The sequence below is a fragment of the Carassius auratus genome, unplaced genomic scaffold (genome assembly GCF_003368295.1).
Source record: "Carassius auratus strain Wakin unplaced genomic scaffold, ASM336829v1 scaf_tig00029911, whole genome shotgun sequence".
Lineage (NCBI taxonomy): Eukaryota > Metazoa > Chordata > Actinopteri > Cypriniformes > Cyprinidae > Carassius > Carassius auratus.
In genome coordinates this window covers 44,720-63,338 of record NW_020525809.1, presented here as the reverse complement: position 1 = coordinate 63,338, position 18,619 = coordinate 44,720, and the positions used below count along the sequence as shown (strand labels likewise).

General features: G+C 34.9%; 1 protein-coding gene across 2 annotated transcripts; it reads right to left on the bottom strand.

The window, feature by feature from the left end:
- Nucleotides 1-4,478: 4,478 nt before the first annotated feature.
- On the bottom strand, nt 4,479-14,309 carry LOC113079957 (RNA-binding protein with multiple splicing 2). 2 transcript variants are annotated; one of them, XM_026252202.1, is made up of 8 exons: nt 13,876-14,309; nt 10,904-10,981; nt 10,752-10,790; nt 10,318-10,380; nt 9,875-10,025; nt 8,988-9,151; nt 5,502-5,571; nt 4,479-5,399 (listed from the first exon to the last, which is right to left on the bottom strand). In XM_026252202.1, the coding sequence occupies exons 1-7, from the start codon at nt 13,927-13,929 to the stop codon at nt 5,506-5,508; spliced, it is 615 nt and encodes a 204-aa protein (XP_026107987.1). In that variant the 5' UTR covers nt 13,930-14,309; the 3' UTR covers nt 4,479-5,399; nt 5,502-5,505. The 2 variants fall into 2 exon arrangements, with proteins under 2 accessions (XP_026107987.1, XP_026107988.1); XM_026252203.1 differs by having other exon boundaries at nt 9,003-9,151; nt 13,876-14,305.
- Between the last annotated feature and the right edge of the window lie 4,310 nt (nt 14,310-18,619).

Here is an 18,619-nt window from a genome sequence, read left to right as displayed (position 1 = left end):
GCGCATGCGCAGCTCGCCCTGTCTGAGATTGTCTGTCGGTAACGCTCGGGTGGCACAGACTCGGCGGGGCTCACCTCTTTGTAGTCGGAGGAGAAGATGCCGCCGCTGGCCGGGTCGTGTCCGTACTCGGGCTCGCTGGCGGAGCCGCCTTTCTCATCGATGAACGCGGAGCTTGCGGACATCTCTGCTGCTGCTGCTGATGATGATGCGGAGCGGAGGAGACTGAATCACGTGACCCCTTACGCGGTACTGAAGCGGACAGGGCCGGGGGCGCGCGCATGCGTGAGAGCCGCGAGCACCTCTACGTGAATTTAAAATGTAATTTAATTATTTTAATATAATCATATTTAATTTAATTTAATTTATTTCCTCAACACTGCAGTGAGGTAAGTTATGCACAACAACGGAAATAATAACGAAAATTTTATTTAGCATCTGATTTTAGTAATAAATAATTAAAATGCAATTTTAATTAAAACAAATAGTTTTAGCTGTATTTAATTTTATTTTAGTCCTCATTTCCGTGTGTTATGTTTTATGAAACACATGATAAAAAAACATTAGATTTCATTTTATATTTTATTTAATCAGTCCTGTACTGAGATTATTTTAGGCTACTTTTAGTTGCATTTATTTTTATATGCTCAATTTCAGGTGAGGTATCCCAAAAAGGCAAATAAACAGACTTTTTATTTCATTCTTTTTTTAATGTTTTATTTAAATTTTATAGAATTGGAAAATAATTTATTTTAGCATGCATTTTTTTTCTGGAGAAATCTCATCGAACTAAATGTAATTAAAATACTAACATTCTTTTCGAGTGGTATTTACCTACTAAGTATGAAATGTGTGTGTGTGTGTGTATATAATATATATATATAATATAATATATTATATATATATATATATATATATATATATATATATATATATATATATATATATATATATATTATATATAGTTTTTATTTTTATTTTATTCCTCTGTTCAGTGTACCTAAACACATATACACACTATCAAACACTAGAGAATACCCTATATACCTATTATGCCTAAAGGGACTTTAGCACAGTACAGATAATTTCCTTTTGGAGAAGGACTTCATGTTTCATTTTATGATACACAGAAATGTTATTATTATTATTAGTTGTATTTGGTCAGGTTTTCTTTTTAAGCAGCAGATGGCGGCAGCGCTAACTGTTGGCAGTGTTTGGTCACATCTGATCTACACTGAATGAACTCGCACTATTGCATCTAATTTATTGCATAGATTGTATTCATAAAATATCTTTCTTGTCAGCTTATTTAATAATGTATAATGAAGAGCAAAGACTAAAAATAGCAATATTCATCATTCCAAAAAGAAAGTCTGTCCTGTGAGTGTCTCCAGCCAAAAGCTGACATTAGCCAGCCTGAGTAAAGACAAAACTTCTATCTGTTCATTCATCTACCCAAAATCCTTTAAATCCATTCATGCCATTTCTTTGATATAAATAGCAACATGACAGCATGTAGTCGTCCATAATAGACAAACAGATAGCTAATTGTCTCTGTGTTCTTATGAAAAATGTAAGATTCTTCTCGGATTCAGGAAATGTCTCTTAAGTGGGAGGTGGACAAACTTTTTTTTATGCTCTTGTGTCAACAAGGGACTGTGCTTTCATGTCAGAAACACGTGTTTATCTGCCTTGTTTTGCAAACGCGGAAGTAAGCTATTTATTATGTGCGAGACTCCCGATTCAAATAGCTAAAAGAAAACAAAAACAAAGTGCAGTAAACGGTAAAACTATTTGCGCTACAAACCAATGTGTTAACAAACTCGATAATACATGAAAATAATATGAACTTTCCAGCATGACGGATTGTTTTTGTACAACTAAAGTAACCGGAAGTCTTGCACCTTAAGTTATAAATTTGCAACACCCGCTCTTAAACATTATAATACGGTTTTATAACGTTTGGTATGTTCACTAACACCAGTTCTCGGTGTTATTTACATCATTGATATGGTCAAAAAAAAGCATACTATATAGTACTATTCATTTCTACTGTAGTCTAGTAGGCTATGCATCACTGAGGTTGCTTTTCTTACTGTAAAAGAAACTGTAAAAGTAGTATTGTGAAATCTTGCAATCTCAAATAGTATTTTTCTATTTAGATATATTTTACATTTCATTTTTCTGATGTAAAGCTGAATATTCAGCATCATTACTCCAGTCTTCAGGATCACATGATCCTTCAGAAATCATTCTAATATACTGATTAAGTGGCCAAGAAACATTTATCTATGGAAGCATATGGGTAGCAAAATTTATTTTTCAAATGTAATATGCAAAATGACACTGCAATATCTAAAATGGCAATATATTTCTGTATTTAAATTTACAGTATAATCACTTTGGGTAAGACAATTTCATTCTAATTTTCCAACTTATAAAGTGCTAAAATATGTTTTTAATTTACATATTAAAACTAGTATAGTAAATGGCAAATGTAAATTATATAATTGAATTTTTATTTTCATTTTGCACGTAAATAAATGTAAGAATATCATCAAAAAGTTGATTTCACTAATTCCATTCAAAAAGTTAAACTTGTATATTATATTAATTCATTACACACAGACTGATATATTTCAAATGTTTATTCCAGACTGATCGACTCCATGCCACGGTGCATTGCTGCAGTAATTCAGGCAAAAGGAGCCCCAACTAAGTACTGAGTGCTGTACATGATCATACTTTTCAGTTGGCCAAGATTTCTAAAAACCCTTTCTTTTTGGTATTGGTCTCAAGTAATATTCAAATTTTCTGAGATAATGAATTTGGGATTTTCCTTAGTTTTCAGTTATAATTATCAGAAATTAAAAGAAATAAACATTTCAAATATATCAGTCTGTGAGTGAATATAATATACAAGTTTTACTTTTTGAATGGAATTAGTGAAATAAATCAACTTTTTTGATGATATTCTAATTATAGGACCAGCACCAGTATGTGAAAGTTAATTTAAATAAATACATTGCCATTTTACATGATGCATTGTCATTTTACTTCATATTCACAAATATAAATTTAATTTTTTTTAATAGAAGACTAACATTTGAAATGTCTTTGCAGCCTGTTTTGATTAAATCCTTGCCGAATAAGAATATTTAAAAATCTTATTCAAACCTTTGAACAACTTCTTAAGAGTACACAAGCATATAAAAACAAACAAGGACTTTAAATGTGAGCCAGATGATTAGGATTTCCCTTGAGGAGTCTTGGTTCCCTTGTAAGGTTTATTCCTTGTCTGCTTAAACATCTGAGGGGGTTTTCCTTTGCCGTTTGCCTCTGCTTGCTCACTTGGGAGTTGGTAAGGCACTATTTTTGGTAAAGCTGACTTGTAACAACATATTGCGAAAGTACCATTCAAATAAACTGAATTACCCACTGATATTCTTTCAGATGTAGTTTGCAAACAATAGCGCTGTTCAAATAAACACCAGCTTTTCCCAGGCCAGAGCGGAGGTTGTGTTGTGAGTAGATGAAGTTCTATTCTTCAGCTTGTAACAGCTGCTTAGGAACTGATGCCTTAAAAGGAAAAACATTGAGCGAGAGGGCAGATATACACACTAAAATAACCTGTAAACTCATGATATCTGCAGCAGTAAGAGGAAATATAGAAGGGTGTAAAATCCATGCAAGGAAATACTATAAGGAACAGTTCAGCCCCCAAAAATATATTTGTTAAAAATATACTCATCCTTAGGTCATCCAAGATGTAGAGGAGTTAATTTCATGAGATTTCGAGAAATTTAGCATTACATCATTTGCTCACCAGCGGTTCCTCTGCAGTTAATGGGTGCCGTCAGAATGAGTCCAAACAGCTGATAAAAAGTCACAATAATATGCACCACTCCAGTTCAGCAGTCAACATCTTGTGAAGCCAAAAGGTGCGTTTGTATAAAACATATCAAGATATTTTAAACTTCAAAATGTTGCTTCTGGCAAAACTCTATAGAGCCTCCTCCAGTGGAAAAAGCCCATCCTCTGTCCTCGAACATCAAAATTTACTCACGTTTATAATAGCTTTGGCCTTTGACTGTTTGGTTGTAAACATTGCTTGATCTGTGCATGTTTTAGGCAACTTTTTACTGGAGAAAGTGATATTTTGCATATGCACAACTTTTTTTTCCACAAGACATTAAATGATGGACTGGAATCATGTGGATTGTGATGTTTTTAATCAGCCGTTAGACTCCTTATTCCGACGGCACCGATTCACTGCAGAGCAAATGGTGTAATTCTACATTTCTCCAAATCCGATGAAGAAAAACACTTACATCTTGAATGGCCTGAAGGAGAGTACATTTCCAGCAAATATACAATTCTGGTTCTGGATAAGAAGCAGCCACTCAAAACAAGATCCTCAGAATCCCTTTTATTCTCCAGTTTCACATTGTAGGAAAGGAGAAAAAAAACAAAACAACAACACGCATTTACCTTTTAATATATATTATAATACAGCAATCTCATGTTAGCAGTCCATTTAAACTTGCAGTACTGCCACAGTCTGGAAACTTCAGTATGTAACAGAGCAAAACAAAAAAAGGGGGGAGGATCAGGAATTGCACTTACTTCAAACAGGTTATAGACCGAATTAACAATCAACTAAAACATCCCAAAATAAAAAGGGAACCCTAAACTGCTCATACATATATACTTATTTAATTGCACAAAACAAATGCTTAAATATTCATTACACAATGTACATTTCTTTTTTTTTCTTTTTTTTTTTTCAAATATTCTCCAAGCAGACACGTAGAGGTTTGATTTCAGGGCAGAGGAAGATGTATTGAAGGTCTGGAGGAGACAAGAACTCGAATCTGCTCTGTTCACGTCAAGATCACAAACACAAACAAATACCCAGTGCATATGTCATCAGTTCTTAAATAGAAAACAAAAGTACACAGACTGGATTAAACAAACAAACAAAAATTCTAAATTCAGCTCTCCACCTTTCACACAAATTAAAGAAACTGCAAAAACAAGCGGCTGAAAACATTTAGGGTCAGCTGGGACGGAAAAGAAAAGGGTCTGAATTCTAAAACTCACATCTTATCGCATGCAGGGTGACTACTTTAAATACAAACCTCTATCAGAGCAGCTAGACACATTGAACGCCTGCGCCTGATTGGCTCGTCAAGCGCAGCTCTGGAAACAGAGACAGTACCGGGAGGTTTGTCAGAGTCCTCAGTATCTCAGAGTGCTTTGTAGAAAACCTCCAGGAAAACAATACTTCATGCTTAGATTGTCCATTAAATAAACCAGATTAAATTAAATGCTGAGCCCAGTTGTCCTTCATTTAAACAGGAGAGAAAAACTAAAACAAAACGTCTGGCAAGGAACTGCATCTGTGGAGACGAGAACGGCGCATCAGCTTATGGTCATCTACAATCATGGAGTACACTCAGGACTAGGGAGCATCAGCAGGAGGTGAAGCAACTGATACTCACCGATTTAACAGAACTGGCGGGACTTCCACCCCGGTTGAGAACTTTCAGAGGGAGAAGGGTACCAGCGCATCTACAGACATGAACAAGAGAAGTTACAATGAGATCTCAGATTTCACAAGCTTCTCCTTGACAAACATGACAATGGACCTTAAGACAAATAGTCTTAAGTAAAAAGTGTTTAGTAAAATATTTTTTTTATATTACAATAAAAATAACATTTATTTATAAAATTCTGGTTCCTCAAAAGTATCACTTGCATGTTTTATATAAAGAAATACATTTATATTAATGTTTTATGAAAATAAAAATTTAAGTATATAAAAAAAGTTACATAGAAAAACATGTATTTGTCTTTAATATCATACTACATTAACATGTTAATTTATAAATTATGCTTTTAATGTTTTTATTCTATAGTAATAACTCTTATAATTTATAAAAACAGTTAATATCAAATGTTTATTATACAGTAAACTACGTTATTTATAAATGCCAATTAATAAATACTTTATTCTGTACAAAACCAAAACAAACGAGCTTAACATTCAGAACAATTTAAACATCCCCAAAGAACCATAAAGCCAACAACCTTTTCTGAGCCAAAAAGTTGCTGCTAAGAGGCATTTAAGAAACTCACAAATCCTTAAGACAGTGTAAAAAGTCTTAAAACTGTAGACAAACAAAAAAGGACGAGAGAGAGAGAGATTTCTCAAAGGCTCCAGTTTGAGTGGTGCTAATGACCTGACGCAAGCATGAACTCCCTGACTGAGCAGGAAACTCTTATCAGTGCATCTATAAACATCTTTCAGCAAGATGACATTAACTCCTTTCCCGTCCTGTCCTCCCAAACCACGCCAAAACCCCCACTTCCCCAGCCAAGGGCAAGAGGACGACAATCAGCCTGGCACGTCCGTTTCAGCCCTTCGCTGACTCCCTCCCAGGTTCTTCACGCGGCGTCGAGTGGTTCGAGCGGCAGAGCGCAGGCCATGTAACCTCACACAGGTGTGTGCTGGAAAGCTCTGGATAAGGAGTAAGAGAAAGCCAAGAGTTCTGGTCTTCCAGCAGTTCGACTGCAGACTTATAGTCATGTCATCCCAGCTACATGCAAACATGCCGAAGGAATCCACTTTATTTCCTTGAGCCAAATAAATCCAGGATGGCTAGAAGTTCTTGGTTGTTTATGAGCTTTATACAGAACAATGTTATTTTCATTATACATTTTAATATCCTCCCGACTCCAAGCTATGGAGTTTTGCCCTCTACAGAGGACATTACATTAACAAATTTCTCTGTGACCTTGCACAGTTTAAAACTTCAAAAATAATATATTTTACTTTTTTCCCTCTTACGCTCTAAACAAAGTTATGACATTAAAAAAAAAAAAGAAAAAAAAAAAAAGTTCATGAAGCTTTTTTCCCCCCGGTAGTCCGGAAGATACAGAATATAAAAACATTATGAGAAGCAGGATATTAACAGCTTTTTCCTGTAAAAATGTACAGTACGCCTTCTGTTTTTACAAGACAGTAGTACTTTATAATAAGAGACTTTATGTAAAAATTTAACCACTTCATACGGAGAGGGAAAGATTAAATCGTTTTATATAACCCTTTAAATGCATAATTTATCTAAATAAAGTAAAATGTGCATACACCCCATATAAACAAACCAACACAATTTGGTATATTTTGTTTTTGCACATTTACATACACAGCAATAAATTACAATATATTGCACTTATAAATTATTTTTTTTATTGATTGTAGAAATAATTGTAATAATTCTTGCAACAACTATTACTACAATCATATATCCAATTATTACATTTATACTGAAATGAAAAATCCATTTATTCTTTGGAAAAAAACTAAATGGTTGAACTCTGAAGCCCCTCGGAGTGACAGTGGGCAGAGAATGTGTCCATTAGCACTCACACGCTCACCCCGAGGATGAAACCTTTCACAACCCCTTTGAGATCCTGACAAAACACTACAACCTTAGCCAGTCAATCCAAACAGGACTGTAAAACACTTGTTTGGATCCGTTCTTTCTCATTTGTTTGGATAACGTCTCATTCTCTTACACTTAAACTGCGAACAAGCTGAATTCAAGACTTGATGAACATTACAGTGCCGCTCAAGAGACTGAAGTAAAGCCTCCTCATCCATGACCTTTAGCTCTCACTGTGTTGCTACGACAACTACAAAGTCTAGCCATCCAATCAATAAACTTGATCTGTCAGCACACTCTTCAAAACCAATCACATTTCATTAAACTCAAGCGAACAATGCAAGACTGACAAAACCATGACATCACCACCTGAGGAGCATAAAAACACTTTAATATTAATTTTTACCCATTTAAACCTACAACGCAAAGCATTTATGGGGAGAATTGAGATGTGCTGCTTTCAATGCATTATAAAAACAGTTTTTTTGGCTAAACTTTTGAATCCCTGGGCACAGATTCACTCAACGTCATAATCCAACCTGAGATGCAATTAAAAACAGCTTTTCTCTGATGTGAACTCGTAGCAATGCTAGCAGGCCAAGGAATGCTGTTCTAAAGGGATTCTGGGTAATCAGACCTGTCATATTCAGTGTGGACCCCTGACACCTCCTCTGGTTTAGCTGCGTCAAGATGACCCATGGTCAGATCTAAACAGAGCGCGAGTCAGGTGCATTATGGGAAAGTTGGCATACTGAACTACAAGCTACTGAAATAAAGGCTCATGTTATTTTTGTGAAATAGGGTAGTACACAACATTTAGCAGACGCTTTTATCCAAAGCGATTTACATTGCATTCAAGCTAACAATTTTCTCCTAACATGTGTTCCCTGGGATCAAAAAATGCAATATACATACACATGTGCTTGAATTTTTGCATTGCTCTATATGCAATTTTTAAATAAAAGTACATTTCCTAAATTAGTTAAGAAAAATTCAAGAAATTGCATTTAAATTTAAAATTCAAATTCATAAGACTCCAAATAAAAATTTATGAAGATTTAAAATATTTAAACTATTTTTTTATTCTGTATTCATATAGATTTTTTGCATCCCTCCATTTAATTTTGTCTTTGTATTTTGATTGAATCTTTTTGTGTAAGATCCAAACAATCAAAACAACATGCAACAAAAGTACAAAAAAATTCAATAGATTAAATAAGAGGATATACAAAGCCAATTTAAATAATAATTTAAAAAAAGTATAAATTAAAATAAGAACCAAAATTCAAAAAAAAAAAAAAAACAAAAAAAAAAAAAAAAGAAATCCTTAACTTGGGCTTTACCCACAATCCCTTACACAAAGCAATAGAACTAATGGGAAAAGGCTTTCAACATTTGTTGATCTGGAGTTGGCGACTTTAGAATTATGAATGCTACAAATTTGCAACCACAGAACGTGGTCAACAAGCTCTGGCGACGTCACTCTGGACCGAAACAGCAGAGAGGCCGTGATGGCCTGAAGGAAGAGAGGGCACACACCGGTTGATCCCTCACCTGGGCGTGCAGGGCGGCGGCGGCAGCAGCAGCGGCGGGGTAGGTGAAGGCAGCATGAGGCAGGCCTGGGGTCAGTTCAGTGGTGTAGAGAGGATACGGAGCCCACGCCTCAGGAGACGCAGGGATCAGTGCTGCCCCCGTCAGGTCATCTACGGAATCAAACATCTGAGAATTCTAGCATCGATTTAAAGTTAAAGAAAAACAACCTCAGGCTCACTGAAAAGAAACAGCCTGAAAGTTAAAAAGGAAAAACCAAACCAGGAAACCAAAATTACAAACAGGACCAAAAAAAAAAGTAGCACAATTATAAGAAAATGCTACATTGTATGAGATATAAAATAAAAACACTGCATATTCTTCATGGTGTACGTTTGTCTTAATGTTTCAATAGTGATTTACTCAAGAGCAGTGACAGATTCGCTTTTGTTGTTTGATTGACAAATCTGACTGCTGTCACTTTAAGAGCTGCCTGCATCCAATAAACTTATGCACTTTCTTTGTCAGCGGTTTGCTTTCACTGAAGACCAAAATTACCAGGTTGATGAGGATTTCTGTAAAGATGGGCTTTTTTCTTTCAAGTATGTGTTTTTAATGGTTTAAGGCCTATAAAGTGGCAAAAACAAATCGGTTAAATACTTCCAGCAGTCTTCACATGCATGCGCCTTTCTGAAAGCACTCAGAAATAGTGCACATGTAGCAAAATGATTTTGCTCTTTTGCTGTAGATTACATTGTGACTAAACCATTAAACGACAATGCTTAAATATCCTAAAATGCATGCGGTAGATTTCTAGTGGTTCATCACAAAATAAACTCAGAACAAGCATCATGTTCTGTGGTGTGGGTGGGGCTTAAGCCCAGTGTTATACTCACATGGGTCTCTAGCGATGAAGTGTGCACCTAGAGCTGGGTGCAGGTTTGAAGGGTTTGGTGTGGCCATCAGTTTACTCTTTGCCATCTTCGTGTTGGCTTTCGCAAACTCCAGACGCAGCGTTTGAGGGCTCTCTGGGTCAAAGCGGATACCCTGAGAACAGATGAGACCGGATGCACTTTCATACAATGCACAAATCAAGCAACCGCTTCATAAACCGAACAGCAGCACAAGTGCACTGATTCCCAAAGTATGCTCATGAAATGCATGACGTCATGGAACTTTTCTTAGGGACCAACTGAAACTTCCCCACCCCCCATAGAGAGGAGAGCAGCATCTGAGTCAGACTTAAGAGCAAAGTTTGGAGGACATAAAAGCACAGACAGTTATATGAATAATTAAAAGTTGCCATCACTTCAGCTTACTGACGGAGCAAGTCACTTACATTCAACGCATTCTTGGCCGCTTCAGCCCCAGACCGGCTGTCAAACGTGACAAACCCCACAGGCTAGAGAATGAACAAACACATCAGATGGATAAACAGACAGAAAAGCAACTACCAGTCAGAAAAATCTCTGAAAATAAAATCTGTTAAGAATGTACCAGTTCACCTCAAATTCAAAATAAATTATATTAGCTTTAATATTAAAATGAAAGTACGAGTTAAAAACAAGTAATGATGTGCTTAAAAAAAAAAAAAAAAAAGAAAATTTCAACCTATATAAATTTTAAACAACCACATACATATAGAGAGATTAGAATAAGATAATTTGGTTAAAAAAAAATAAAAGAAAAAAGGGAGGTTAAATATGAACCGGACATTTTAAATAAATTGGGAGAAATCATAATCCACACTAAAAGGAAATAATTCAACTTTACCTGTTTTGAGGTCAGTTTTATGAGAGATCCCTCATATCCCTGTTTAATAAAAAAGGACAAATAAAATCAGAATTTTTTTTTTAACCAAAATCACCACATCCAGAAAAACGTGGACTGACAAAATTCCCAGATTTTTATTTTTTGTCTCTCACCTTGAAGGGTCTGAACAGCAGGTAAAGCTCACGTGGTTTGATATCGACAGGCAGTCCGCTGACAAATAGTGTTCGTACCTAGAACAGGGAAATGGCTAAATGACATCAGCAAACAAATGACACAAAATGCAGGTGACCTCTGACCTATGAGTGCCATGTATGGTTTTATAAATGTGCACCTGAAAAGGAGAAAAACAGAAACTGCTTAGAACTACCTTGGACTGTCTCTGTCCCTTCCTATTGTGTCAGAGTCTCCCCGTTTGTCGGTTGAATTTGCTATCGGAGACTGAATTAGTTCAGATCAAAATCATGAGATCATGTTAGTTTAGTGAGCAGAAGTGTGTGCATGGTGATCAGGTGTGTGTGTGATCCTAAGCATGGATGCAGAAACTTCTGCAGGGCGCGGACAGCATTATTGCTCCAATGTGAGTAAAAGGTAGAAAACCAAATTTAACTTGAAAAATTTACAGGATGGATCAAATGATATTACAGTGAACAGAGAGAGCAAAGGGAGATCAAATAAAGAAAAAAAATAATTGAAGAATGAACCGCAAACCGGCACTCGACCTTGGAATTCCTAGAACACGTTTAATCCAACAAATTAAGACTAAGTATCACAGATTCTAGAGTTACTCAAAAAGCAGTGGCCTTTTAAAATAGATGTAGCAACTCATACAGATCTAGAGGGGAGAAGAGAAAGATTGGAGGAAGGACACAGTGTGCCATGACCTTTTACGGAAAAGGGGAAAGAAAGAGGGGAAGAGAGAACTTTGGTTCAGCCTGACCCATCACATTCTCCAAATGCTTCAGGAGGTGAACAACCGAAATCTGAAAGACCCTGGGCTTTGGGTGAACCTCACAAAAAAAAAAAAAAAAAAAAACATGTGCAGCTCATATTTTACCACAGAACTAGAAACAAGATTTTTGTTTTGGCTTAAAAAAAAAAAAAAAAAAAAAAAAAAAAAAAACCTGCAGTGTGATATAAATTCTCCTGAACACAAATTTTTAGTCCAGATTCTCAAAGTATAGAAGTTTTTCCTATTATTAGAGTTAAAATTTATAGGAATTAAATTCTTCTGTTTTGTAATTCTTATATCTGTGCAGTTAATGAAACCGTAATTTGTCCAATAGAGTAAAAAAAAAAAAGTTCCAAAATTCCTATTATCTCAGTCAGGACTGTCAATAAATTCTGTCATTGGTCCCGTATAATAATACTTTAAGTTTTTTTTTTTATTTAAAATTTCACCCTTTTTTTTTTTTTTTACTCTAATATGCTCGTTAAGAGAGTCATATTTTTCATTGTGTTAAAAAAAATGTAATGGTATTCTTTTAAGGAATTATATGCCATGGTACAAGAATAATGGTAGCAATTTAACACCACGGTGCACAAAATGTGGTACCAACACTAAAAACAATGTGTCAGGTCATTAAAGTACTAAAACAGCCAATCATCAGTGTGCATCTCTGGACAAACGTCCATCACTTAAATTTCTACACATCCACTAATAAATCAGCCACTGGAAACCAGTCATTTCCGGAGCATCTCAGAGGAGCTAGTGACCGAACGGCTGCAGGGAGAGCAGGCGCAGAGTTCAGACTCGTGTCGGTTTAAAACCCTCAGCAGAAACTTTGGTTATCCTCAATGTTCCTGAAACACGAGTGCAGTGCTCAAGCGCTGCCAGCAGCTGAGAGGGTAAATAAACAACAGGAATTTCATCAAAAAGGAATAAACTCTACAATGACAAATAATGGACAATGTGCCACTTAATAACCCAAATAAACAGTCGATTCTGTCGGCGGTCAGTAAAACGGGATGCAGGTTTAACAGGACAGAAACAAAGGGCATGCAAGCGACCGGTCCGAGGCACAGAGGGAGGAAACCCCTGTCCGAATTATTGCAGGTTGAACACAATGAACAATCTGGACAGGCCACACCAAACGCTCTGACCCAGTGCTGCCCAGTAACAATCACAGGACACAACTCCCAGCCCAGATTGCACCAGTTGCACAACGATCCTCACTAACTTCTCACTAGAACAAAAAAACCCTGCTCAAGTCTGTTGTGTTTGCAAACTGCCTTGTAAGGTCTTGAGCCAGCAAAACACTGAACTGCAGGAAATGCCTCTACAAGAGGTCAGAGGTGACATCTACACATAAGAGCAGAGAAACTGGTGTAGAATATTGCTAAAAATAAGACTTTAGGACATATAGAATAAGAAATGCTTCTTTATAAACTCATTTTTTTATTTCAATTTACTGCAAATGCTGAAAGACTAAATTTTAAAGAATAATTTAAAGAAGCTGCACATCACACAAAAAATAGATGTAGATTAAGTGGAATACAATAGAGATTACACAACCGCGTCTGAAGTTAAAATTAATCAAAAGCTAAAATTATAACAACGACCCCTTTTGTAAAAGATGACATCCATGTTTAAAAAAAAAAAATGGATTACAAATCAACGCAAATTAATACGTTTAGGACTTTTTTTTACGAAACCCCGAAACGCCGACAATAGTTTTGACATACATTGAAAATGAAGGCACTTAAAGTGAAGATATATTTTTTTAATAACCAAGACCCACGTTCAATACGTCATTGTTTGTTTAATGCAGCAAAACATAACAAACCGAAGAAAAAGAGAAAAAAAAAACAAGTCCAAAGAACACCCACTGAAACATTTGCTCGTTAAATCTGGCTTTAAACTTTAGAGAGTGTCTCATCAGGTGAGTCATATTTCAATACCAACTTCAAGATTAATCATCAACAGACTCCACACATTCCTCTCAAAGCTTTTCCACAGTAAAAACGCTTTTCCTCAAAGCGGCAAACGCCTCCGAAACGCTTCACACGAGATTTAATCGACATGTCAAACGCCAAAACAGTTTTCCCACAGTCATCCATCCGCCGGCAGTGACTTGAACTTCACTAAACGAAGTTTGTGTTTACTAAAAAAGTTTATTTCTCTTACCTCCTCCTCTAATGAAACACTGGTGTTCGTCTCTGAATCTGACTTCAGACTCATTGTGTAACTTTAACGCTTCTTTGTGCCAGAAAAGTAAAAAAAAAAAAAAAAAAACGTTTCCCTGTCGGTGATTTTGTCCCTGGTGTGCGTTAAAGTTGCAGAAGAGAATCTGGTGTCGTTTGTGCCCAGTGAAGCCGTGAGTTAAAGCCACAATCCGAAAGTAAAGGTGAAAGGTGCTCTGTGAGGGTGACAGAAGGGAAAGGAGGTGATTTTTGGAGTTTTTTTCCCTTCTCGCTCACATCAAGCTCGTTTGAGTTGAAGTGGAAAGAAAGGAGGAAAGAGGAACCGTGGGTAGATTTAAAGCTGAAGTTGTGCGTCTGCTCTTCTGTCCCATTAGCGGATCAATCATGTTAAACGCGCGCTCCCGAGCTTCAGATGGGACTCAGCTGCGCGAGGCCCGGCCCACTTTACCACCATCATCACCATATCTAACCCCTCCTTTACATCTATGCCTGCCTAAATATTGTCCGTGGATAGAAGGGATACAGCTCTGACCGTAAACTAATATAAAATTTAATTTCTACCTATTCGAGTGTGCTTTATTAAAGCGATAGTTCACCCCAAAAAGATAATTGAGTCATTAATCACTCATCCTCGTGTCGTTTCAAAATCGTAAGATCCTTATTTATCTCCAGAACACAAATTAAGATATTTTTGATGAAATCCGAGAGCTCTCTGACCCTCGATATAGAGGATATCACCACGATCAATGCACAGAAACATCTGTAAAATAGTCCATGTGACATCAGGGGTTCATCTGTAATTTTACAAAGCTGCTAGAATACTTTTTGTGCACAAAGAAGGGTTAGCGTTCTCCCAGAGTTACCAACTTTTGCCATTTTTGTGATTAGTCCAGAATGTATACTTAATATTATCAGTGTTGTTTACATTCAGTAGACAGCGTGTGGATGCTGACTGTAAACAAAGCTCATTAAGTTGATTACATTCTGGGGTAGCCTAGTTTCCAAAATGGCGAAAGATGGTAACTCATGGGAAAGAATTATTAAATAAGTTATGTTGTTATTGATTTCTTTGTGCACAAAAAGTATTCTTGTATCTACATAAAATTTCGGCTGAACCCCTGATGTCACATGGACTATTTACCAATGTCCTTGCATTTCTGTGCGTTGATCGTGGTTCATCACCTAAGCATGGATAAATAATATAACCTTTCCTAAAAAGATAATAAAATGTAAATGCTAAGTATATTACAATATACATATTTATGAACTTAATGAAAATACCCTGCAATTGTACTCTTAGTATACTAAACTGGAATACTCAAAGTTAAATTGTGATGAAATAGTGCCGAAGTCCAATTAAAGATACACTGAATTGCATTCGAGTGTGCTGAAGTGAATCTACTGCAAGTATACTTCAGGTAATATCTTGCATTTAAAGACCTATTTTATTCCAAGATCACACAAGCCTCATCAATGGTGACATGAAAGCACAATTTAGCCATGATATAAATAAAATGTGCATTGTGCAGTAAAGAAATACTGCAAATATATAATTATATTCGTATATCAGTAAGTCTTAACTGATATGTCTGTAATGTTAATGGATTTGAAGCATGAAAATAAAGTATTAGAAATAAAATATGGCAGGTTTTTTTTTTTACTAGGGCTATGTCGTTCTCTGTTCTTATATCTTTACATAAACACAACATATCTAAACCTGCCTATGGATCATTTAACTGTGTCTTTTAATCTAACCAGGGCTATTGCTAAAATGCATAAGGCCCAGGACAGCATTTTATGGGTGGATTCCCTCTACCTCGGCCCAGTGTGTAAATGATACGACAGAGGCCTTCATCACTGGGCCGAGAGCACATCGACAGCAGCCCTGTACGTTCCCCTGCCCTCCTTTTTCCTTTCTAATTTCTGCACTTGAACCTTTAATTTATTTCTATGCTTTTGACTGCAGGGCTCGTAGGAGTTTTGGTAGGCTTTGTTTTGAATGTTCATAGCAGTGTGTATGTCTGTGTGTGGATGAAATGCCACAGTTTCCCTGACTGTAATGTGAGACAGAATCAACGCATTTTAAACGGCTGAACAATTGCTCTGGGGTTTTGGCGCCACATTACCAAAATCAACTGAATTGTTTCTGTCCACATGTGACGTAAATACTGGATATGGGTTACACACATTTAGATTCTGATTAAATATCCCACATTGCTTGTTATCTAAATATCCTGAGGTCTGTGAGATCTCACGGCTGTCCCGCGTGACGTGCTCAGCTCGGTCTCGTGACAGACTCTTGATGTCCCACGCATTTTATGGTGAATGCGCTTTAGTGTGAAACATTTACAATCCTGTTAAAGCATTTACCAGACAGTTTCTTGACTTGTGTTAAAGCAGACAAACAAAAACATAGTTTTTACACTTTCAATAATTGCTCCTTTACATCACAACTTGCATTTTGTCTGTAAATATTATAATATTAACTTTCTGTAAATATTGTTGTATTTATATCTGTAAATTGCATAATATTTAAAATAAAAGTTGAATAGATTAAAGAATAATAGATTATGATTTGTTATATTAAGATGACAACAACAATGTTATGGTATATGAAAATATATATTAATATCTATATGACTATGCATCTAAATTTTAATAAGAAAGTATTATAAGTTAGATTTTTTAATTCTATCTAATTTTAAATCTAACTATTAAAATATAATATAATATAATATAATATAATATAATATAATATAATATAATATAATATAATATAATTTTTTTTTTTTACCATTTATTTAAATGGTATTCATTGTTATTTTATCATCATTGGCCATAAACTATCTTGTTGTTTTTGAGCATCATGCAGTGTGTCTCTCTGAAGATTATTTCAGTAGTTTTTAAGTATCATTCAAAATTTATATATATTTAATTGTAATTAGAACAAATCTTCACATTTATATCTTATACAACATATATTTAAATAAATGTTATAAAAATGTTAAAATAATAAAATGTAAATATTTTTAGTTATAATTACAATTAAATATATATAACACATATGATAGTATTTAAAAAATTTAATATTTTAAATATGTTAAATAATGTGATTTTTTATTTTATTAATTTTTAAATGTCATTATTTAAAATGTATGTATATATATATATATATATATATATATATATATATATATATATATATATATATATATATATATATATATATATATATATATATATAAAATTGTAATTATATTATATTATATTATATTATATTATGACTTTTATTTAAATATATTCATGTTTTTTTTTTTCATTTTTGCACATATTTTAAGGTCAGCTGGTTGTTTTTGAGCAACATAGTTTTGTGTTTTTATTAATGTCAGAGGCATTTTCATATTTTGAGCTGTAATATCTAATCAAGTAGATGTATAATTATAAAGATCCAGGGCTCACAGGCCAAGTCTGTGTGTTTAAGTGCGTGATTCAGCTGGTCTAATATGTACACAGGCAAGACTGAAGTGTGTGTGTGTGTGTGGGTAAAGGTGCTTGTGAGTGTGTCGGAGTGTGTGTTAATGCACGCTCAGCCTGTGTGTGCAGGAATGACTGGTTTCCTGACTTTGTCCTGGAACACAATTATTCAGAGACCAGAAACTTGCTGCCGGGTTTCTAAAGCCTTAACAATCATTTACCTGCTTACTGCTTAACTAAAACAATCTCTGACCTTCCTAGTTCATATGTGAAGAGGAAAAGATGCCATAATATCTGCGGTTTACACCTCCAGCCGCTGATATTCTGATATCCTTTTACAACATTGACAATTGTTGTGGTATTACAGCTGTAGTGTGTTTATTTACAGTCCCTCGCTGTACAAAATATTTACATGTACCATTTCAGTAATGATCTGTATTTAAGATATTGCACAGATCAGAACTTTTGAGCTGTAAAATATTTAATTTATTGCTTAATTTTTTCCATTCTTAAGTTTCGCAATGCTAAATATTCATGAGCATTGCTAAAAGCTTTTGAGTTACTTATTTACCTATGACTCACACATGCACAGTCATGTTTTAGGATTTCATTGAGAGTTTATGTAGAAAAGGTCTGTTTAAGACCCCCTGCATCTTAAAGAACGCTATAAAAGTAGTAGAACATATTTTTAATTTCTGTATTATATTAATGCTCCTTCATTCATTGCAATTTGACTGCTGCTTTGCAAAAATGAAAAAGATAAATTAATTGATTGACAACTTTTCTTTTTTTTCTGTCTTTTTTGTCTTTTTTTCAACAAATTCTTAAGAGTGTGCATTGTAAAAGATGATTTTGTGAAGATAAAAAAAAGACAATATTTACTGGAGTGCATCTTACAAGAAATCAATATTTCACTGTTTATAAATTTGCAGCATGGGATAAAAAAATAAAAAGGTAATTTACTTTTATCCCATTTTATTTTACTGTGGGATAAAAGTAAATTATTTTTTTCTTATCCCACAGTTCTGAATTTTTCTCACAATTCAGAGAAAAAAACTTCAGAAGAATTGTAAAATATAAGTTTGCAATTGTACGAAAAATCATGAGACAGAATTGTATATCGTGCGATTCTGACTTCTTTCTCAGAAATCTCAAATGCAAGTTTATATATTACAATTCTGAGTTTATATCTGATAATTTTGACTTTTTTCTTAGAGTTTATGTATAGAGTTTCTATATAGCCACAATTGCTT

Excerpts from the sequence above, each read along its gene's own strand:
- LOC113079957 (XM_026252202.1), bottom strand. The coding sequence starts at position 13,929 with ATGAGTCTGAAGTCAGATTCAGAGACGAACACCAGTGTTTCATTAGAG. Across the intron at positions 10,791-10,903 it reads TGCTGTTCAGACCCTTCAAG|GGATATGAGGGATCTCTCAT; the intron begins GTGAGAGACAAA and ends TTTATTAAACAG. Across the intron at positions 10,381-10,751 it reads TAAAACTGACCTCAAAACAG|CCTGTGGGGTTTGTCACGTT; the intron begins GTAAAGTTGAAT and ends TTCATTCTCTAG.